Below are 7,849 nucleotides of genomic sequence, written 5' to 3' on the forward strand. Positions count from 1 at the left end.
ATGTTTTGCATATTCAGTGTATATGTAAAGGACGCCACGCTGTTTGCTTAGCGAGTACCACTTCCATACCTGGCTCGAACTCGGGATCTCTGGCTCACAAACACACGTGACCACTCTCCTCAAGCGTCTTAGCCGATCGCACCACCTCAAAAGCTTGCCAATGAGGTGAGACACTTCAGGCTGTGGAGTAAGTTTCACACATCCCCATGTGCTACATTCACCCCTCAAACTTCCTCAACAGCGACCCCAGCGTTGAGCCGAGCACCAATGTAGATCCCGGGTCATGGCACCACTGTAAAGGACGTCTCGCTGCTTGCTTAGCGAGTACCACTTCCTCCATTCCACAGCGGCTAAGGTGTTGGATCCTGTGGCAGGAGTTGGAGCTGGGCTGGTTCAAATCCTGGATGGGGTGCTGGGAAAAAAGGGTGGAATTGATCTTACAACTGGAGGGCTGCTGGGTTCACATCCTTAAAATATTCCCCTACTGTTGGGCCCTTCAGCAAGGCCCTTAATCCCACAACATGCTCTACATCCAGGGGCACTGCAGCTTCAACCTGTGCTCATCTCAACTGTATGTGTGAGGTCTGCTGTTTGGGGGAGTTGAAAATGGAGCAGAAGACACATTTTTGTCGTTCACTGTAACTAATGGACAACGTTGCATCGTGAAGAAGTCAGCCAGAGTTGACGTGGGCCTTCATTCAAACAAAGAGATGCCTCCCTGGCAATTTTGCATATAATGACAAATTCTGAAAAGTATGCTGGTATTATTTTGTCCATTATTTAATTGTTTATTAAATGATATTCTTAGCAACAACAAAAAATACTATTTAATAGTAGTCGTCATAATTCACAAATGACACCATGCAGGGTTCTATATGGAACCATTTTGGTTCAGTGAAGAAGAACCTCTAGGCTTCTGATCAAAGAACCCTAGAAAAAGGGTTCTAAATATAACTTTTAGGGGTTTCATATATGAAGCAAGAGATATAACCCTTTTTGGTTCTATAAGAAACATTTTTTTCTAAGAGTGCAGGAACCTTTTTCTTTTAGTGTATACTCAGTGCAAGCCTAGGCCTACTATGTTGTCTTTGTGGTCTTGCCGACAGATGGGCATAAATAGAATAGGTTTCCTAATAGATAAAAAATATAGAAATGCACAAAATAATGCAGTGTTTGAAAGCATAATTTTTATATTTAGGCTCTAGTTTAAGATCAATAAATTCGAAGAGTGATGTTTGCTGCTCTGAATAGCCATAGGCTACTTTTTGTTTTTGACTAATTAGCATATTGGATTGATGCCCTGTAAATGACCAAAATACGGATATTGCTACTGCGACCTGGATTGCAGCAGCACACCTCTCCTCCGGGGTCTGCGCCAGTCTCTCCCCGTCCCCCGTGTTAAAACCGCAGGAAAATTGCAACAATCTGGAAAGAAAATACTCAAAAATGCGGGGTTACACAGCCGTCACGTTGAGCTCGTAAAAGGCAGACGTTTAAATGACGCAGAAAACTATTCCCCAAATGAACGGGTACCGAAGAGCAACACTTTTCTTTACAAGCGTAATCACAGTTAGGCTTAATTGCTCTTTAAAAAAGGTGTTGCACCATATGAAATAATTTGTCCAGCCCAATGTGAGAGAGAGAGATTCGACCCACGTTTAAATTGTTCTGGAGAGCTGGTGAAAACATTTTTGGTGAAAACATTTTGGGGGAAAATAAGAAAAAAAATGCTGTTGAATGGACCTTTTTTTCCCACACTGAAACAGGAAATGTTATCGATACAATAAATCGATTGAGACAAGACTTGATGTTCCCAGTCGTCATTCTATCACACTCACACCCAGGAGTTGGCTCAACAAAGTAGCATTGATAAATTAAATGAATACTCACCTGAGGATTGTTGGCTCAATGTCAGTCCGTTAGGCTGCATAGTAAAAAAAATTCTTACACCCACTTTGTAAGACCTCTGTTTTGCTACGTATGATTCGATTCCACAAACAACAATGTTAGATCAATAGTTGAAATTACTAAATGTATCCCAATTGCTATTGGGATATGAAATGTAGACGCCTAGTCCACCACATGACATGTTGCTTGCATTTGAACTTGTATTGCCCATTGAAACAAATGGTTGATTATTTCATATTTGCTTAAGTTATCAATTATGGTTGAAGTGATTGTAGTCCTGTGCTGATGTCTGTTTTATAAATGTAATTATAGTATCACGCAACGGATTTAATATGCAATTGCGGTAGGCCTTTTTGGTGAATATTCAACAGTCTGCATGTTTCTTATTCCGTCTTATGCCCAATTACTACCGTAATAGTCCAATAATAAAAACAAAAGTAATAATACATTTGTAATAAGTAATAATACATGAATAATACATTAATAGTAATAATTTTCTTGATGTTCACTCAAGGCTATGATCACATGCACGCGTTGTCCCACGGGAGATTGGTGAAAGGTCTTAACCGGTCTATCTTCTGAAGAGGCACTCTATTTCCCCATTTACAAATCCCAAAATGGAACTCGCTCCGAGATCAAATGCCTGGTGAAACAACGGATCATGATCATCCAACTCCTTTCTTTTCTAGGTCTATGTTCTCAAAAGGTTTCAAAACGATCTATTTTTACATGCTTTTTTTATGAACAACATTTGGTTTTTACATGCAGTAGGCCTGTGCATAAAAATGTGGCGTCTGTTGTTGCTAATAATAATATCAATAATAATAATAATAATAGTTCTTACAATATAGCATAATACTCATAATTATTATAATAACAACGATACAGTAATATGGTTTAATAATTGTCAAATAACTGCATGCAATAGGACAGATAATGAAATTAACTTCAAATGCAAAAAAATGCATTAGGCCTTTGCCGAATAAACATACTGTTGTTTGCCAGGTATACTTTTCTGATATTTGTTTGGCTGTTCTCTTTACTGCTTCAATTGCACCGAAATAAAACCTAGCCTACATAAAAATTAGCACAGAATAGGCTACTGTCACTTGAAAATCATCTAGAAATATTCTCCTTCCTTTCGTTCAACATCCATATAGTTCACCGTAAATATTTTATTCATTCATACATAAAGTCGCTCAGACTTACCTATTTCAATTGCTTAGCTGCATTATGAGCTGCAGATTAAGCTACACAATATATAGCCTAACCTCCAACTGACATCGAAGGCACACTCTTAACGTTGACCGTTAATATATGCATGCGACGATCAACAGACGTCTGCTTTCATCCACTGCGCGTCTGAACGCCATGCATGCTGCACGTAAAACAGGTGGAAGGCAAAGTCATACTTACATTAGAAATTCACGATCTAGTTCTCCTCGCTGGTTTTACATGCCCCAATGGCGATGGATGTTTGCATTCATTACATCGCACCATAGTTCACAGAGATGATAGGGGTGCAGAAATAAGGCATATTTTCAATTAGAAAAAGCTCAACTTACTTATACATGCTTCCTATAGAAATACAATTAATGAAAACTAGCTCGTTTCTGTAAGCTACTCTTCGTCTCGTCTGTTGAGCGTAGGCTGCTGCATGCGTCAACAGCTGCCGTTTTCGTGTGGCTTGCTCGCAGGCAAAGCATGTGTGTGCAACGTTATGTTTTCATACGGAGAGCTATCGTAAGTGGAACTCCAATTTATGCATCTGAATAAGTGAAGTCAATAATAACCCCTGGAAGAAGTTGACATTTGATGAGCCTACATTTGAACACAATGCCAGATAAGACATCCATTGCATCAATTGTAAATAATCATCTTCCGAGTTAGGCCTATCTGTAATAGAATATAGAAAGTTAAAATCAGAGCATATCTTTCTCGTAATTCATCATTAGGTTATAACAATAATAATGAGAACAACAATGGTAACATTAAAGCCATAATATTCCTAATAATCATATGAATGTTATAATAAATAAGCTAATATAGCCAATAATAACAAGAGTAGGCTATGTACTATTTTTACTTTACCTTAAAATCGATTTTTTATGTAATAATTTTGAATGGTCAATTGTGATATTTGATAACAATCACCTTGCAGTTGAGGGATGCGACCTTGACCCCATCACATACCATGCTGTATCCATTGCTAGTCCGGATCCCACAGGTTTGCGAAAAATAAGTTATTGCTCTTAAAGGGGTAGTCAAGAAGGTGGTGGTGGCAAAGGCGGTGGTAGGGGGAGGGGAGGGGAGGGGGGGTAGGGGGGGAGGGGGTCCGAGATGGTGCTGAGAGGGAGGAGGGGAAGAGATAAGTGATCTAAAGGGGAGACGATAGGACAAAAAGTGATGATGAATACATTGCGAAGTTTTTTGGCCCTGATGAGGGTGTCAGATTGAATGGCCTGTGCGCATGTGCGAAGGTGTCCAAACTGACAATGCTTGTGAGATGAAGATAGTGTTGTTGCTGCTTCTGGGCTCACGGAGGACGAGAGGAATCTACAAGCCGACAAGATGAGATCCAAGGCGAGGGCGAGAAAACTGGCCAAAAGTAGGTCTTTTTCCCTTCTTACGCTTTCGGTCGGCGGCTCGAACTCTCGTGCCGGTCACCAATGTGTCCTTGTCATTTGTCAGTTCCTTAGTCGGACGCGTCTTTGTCCTCGTAGATAATTTCGCTCTTCTTGTGAATAGTAACGATAAAACACCCTAGTCCGTGTGTCCAGCCTTTTCGCGGTTGTGTTCGCTTGTTCACAACGTCAGAACTTTCATATATGCTGAGAAACACTGCTGGTGGTTTTGTATAAAAGATATGGGAGAGAAAAAACATTGCCGTACAAACTGCGCCGGGGAGTAGTTTTGTTTTCTGTTCTCGGAGGTTAGACACGGCGAAGAATCGTTACCCGAAAGTTAACAAAAAGTTGTCGAAAGGGATAGTAACTTTTTTATTAAGTTCTTCCAAGTGTTGTGAAATAATATTCCTAGTTTTTGAAATAGTGGGCGCTCTAGCACTGCTCATGGCTACAGAGGGAGCACAGTATAGAGACCGAGTTGTGCGCACAAGCTTCATTCACGACAAGTGGGAGACGCTAAGATGTGAAATTTGAAAGAAATCGCTGTTTTCGTGCAGCATTTTATCCAAGTCCGTTTTGCCTTCGAAGAAACTGCATCCACGAAGTCCGTTTTTTCCCTCTGGCCGTTGAACTACTGTTGTGTTTTGTTCCTCCTTCGGGGAATGGCAATCAATAGGCCTAATGCTTGTTGTGCAAGAAATGGCCCTGCTACTTTACGGACTGTTGCTCTCGTCACACGGACAAATCATTTTCACTTTTGTGAACATCATGCATATGTTTGTGTAGAAAGAAGGATGATTCTATAGCTTGATTTCTGCTATCTTTCCAACTTGTATTTGTTTATTACGCATGCATGAATAGACTTAACTTTTTCTGTATGCGCATTGAATCAACTTACGTGTTATAAATGTTCTGCATAACAGTTAAACCAATAAGGTATGTTACACATAGCCTATTTTAAAACACCAACGCGGATTTATTTTTGTTTGTTATGAGTGTTATCTATTATTTCAAGGTGAGTTTCGATTATGGACATGTAGCAGTTGGTCATTGCTGATGCAGAACTAGGAGCCGATTAATGCAACGAACCTAGTAAGGATTCAGTGAAATGTATAATGCATTTAATCCGTCAGTATTAACGAATCCGAAAGCATAAGATCTTATATATCGATATTTACAATGATTTAGGAAATACTTTATTTTTAACTTGATTTTAACTTCAGCATAGGCTTCTGAAAAACTTTGTTTATGGCCTTTGTTAATCCAACATCCACATATTCCTATTTAATGCATGTTACTTTTCTAAAGGAGAACAGGTTGTTTCTATTTCACAGTGGGGATTATTTAACAAACAGTTATGTTAACATGGTGAAATGACCTTGCTGTAAACGAGTAGCCTAATACGTTGGTTGTATGCCTCCTCCATTTTCTATGCATTATGATCCATAAATTGTGTGATTGAGGGCAAAACATGTAAACGTTTCAACAGTTAAATATTGTGTTTTGGAACCAGAAATAAACAATTCCATTGTAAGCAGCGTTTCCTGTAACCGTGCTTGTATGTTTGGTCCAAGTTATTAGGAGTATGCTGATAATTGTCGGTGTCAAGCGCGGACATTTGTCAAGCCTTTGCAAAGAGAAAGTAGGCCTAGCACTCATTGAGAATAGTTATCAATTCAGGAATGTATTTTTTCTCAGTAATTGAAATAGACCTTGATCTCTAAGTAGCGTTGATTGCCTCTTGATCCTAGTGCTAATTAAAATAAATGCCCGCATGGCTTTGACTAGACCTCTCACTCGACAATAATTATTCACGTCTTGCTAAGCTTTGAGACCTTATCGCGAGCTCAACTCTGCTCGCCTTGTTGCAGTGTAGCACGTTAGAAACGCCGAAATATTATCATCATATGAATATGGCCTTGTGATATTTAAAACAGGGTCCGAGTTGACAACACCTTACCATACGCGTGCGGTTTCAGAGGCTATACACACCGTGGGATAATTGTCACACTCTACCTGTTATGTAGACTAGGTTTATAGCAGGCTACACTTATTACATTCCCCCCCACAAAAAAAACGGTTATGGGCATAATGGAAGTACAGTATTAGCCTAAAATTCAGTTTTGTACTCAGCGGTGGTGGCACCTTTTTGAATCCGACAGAGTTGTCACAGGCCTGATTAAATCGAAAGGGACCTGGCGTGGTTTAAGGACTTAAGTAGATTTATACAGATTTACCCGGTCCAGAATTCTCAAATCCACAGGGATTCGGCAGTCAGAATCGCCTCCCTGAGCGGTGTCGAAATGGATAAGCTCACATTGATCAATAAATACTGTGACGGCTCCATATTTCCCCCCATGTATATTTGGAAATGTTGTGATATTTGCAAACACTTTTATGTGTTTACATTTACATGTTACATGTTATCATAGCCAGGTGGCCTGTCATTTAGATGACTGTTGTTTAGTTTGTTTATAATATTTTGCGTACATTATAGGCCTATTTTCAACTTTCGAAATTGCACAATTTATTATTATTAGGCATATTTATTATAACTATAATAATTATAAGCATTATTCATGTTTTATTATTATTATTATTATTATTGTTATTATTTTACGGTTAAGTTATGCAACTATACGCTATTAACCCACAGTATGCCTATTACAATACAATCAATGCCATATTACTCTTTCAATATTTTAAACGGTCTTTTTGCTCGCTCTTGTTATTTGAGGCAGGAGAACATATACAGGACCTGTACAAGTTTATCAGTATACAGTTAATAAATTTTTTTGTAGGAAAAGGCTACCTCCTCTATTGACCTCCACTGGGATAAATTGCTTGCGTACTAAAAAAAAGTAGTTCCTTAGACAATTGGTCTACTAAAAAAACACAAAAAAAAGGCCTATCGTATGGTTCAAATGTTTGCAATTTGGTCTGAGACAACAGCTGTGTGCTGACAACATGCCGCCATTAGAGTATTCAATTGTTGGACATTACAGGTGACTTCTCCGGTAGGCTACTACAGCAAGTCTACCTCGTGTCTAAAACCGAACAAAACATTGTAGATTCAAAAAATGAGTCATAGGCCTGTTGTAAAATCGTATGATAATTTGACTTGGCTAATTTTCTGTGTAAATGCAGTCTGTTTGTGTGTTATGTTAAATTGGGCCGCAGATTCGGTAATGCTAAAAGTAAACGTTTCATTAAATTCATCCTCTGATCTGAAATGATAATTTTATGTACACAAGTCAACATTTGAGGTTGCACAGGTGAAGGCCATGCTTTGAAGGGACACGCGCATTACCTCG

At 39.1% G+C, this 7,849-nt stretch overlaps 1 protein-coding gene and 1 long non-coding RNA gene across 12 annotated transcripts in view; one reads left to right on the top strand and one right to left on the bottom strand.

The window, feature by feature from the left end:
- Positions 1-1,193: 1,193 nt before the first annotated feature.
- Positions 1,194-4,168, bottom strand: LOC115166094 (uncharacterized). Its single transcript, XR_003870270.1, has 2 exons — positions 4,063-4,168; positions 1,194-3,804 (listed from the first exon to the last, which is right to left on the bottom strand). It is a non-coding gene; the product is annotated as an uncharacterized LOC115166094 (long non-coding RNA).
- Positions 4,169-4,247: 79 nt separating this feature from the next.
- The window catches only part of prdm16 (PR domain containing 16), a 229,100-nt gene continuing 225,498 nt past the window's right edge, over positions 4,248-7,849 (top strand). For 10 of the 11 annotated variants that reach the window (XM_029719769.1, XM_029719774.1, XM_029719770.1 and 7 more), the window contains exon 1: positions 4,248-4,516. In XM_029719769.1, the coding sequence (XP_029575629.1) occupies positions 4,480-4,516 (37 nt within the window). In that variant the 5' untranslated portion in view covers positions 4,248-4,479. The remainder of the gene's footprint in view (positions 4,517-7,849) is intronic. The other variant, XM_029719773.1, reaches the window with a different exon arrangement.

Source organism: Salmo trutta, chromosome 28, assembly GCF_901001165.1.
Source record: "Salmo trutta chromosome 28, fSalTru1.1, whole genome shotgun sequence".
NCBI classification, from domain to species: domain Eukaryota; kingdom Metazoa; phylum Chordata; class Actinopteri; order Salmoniformes; family Salmonidae; genus Salmo; species Salmo trutta.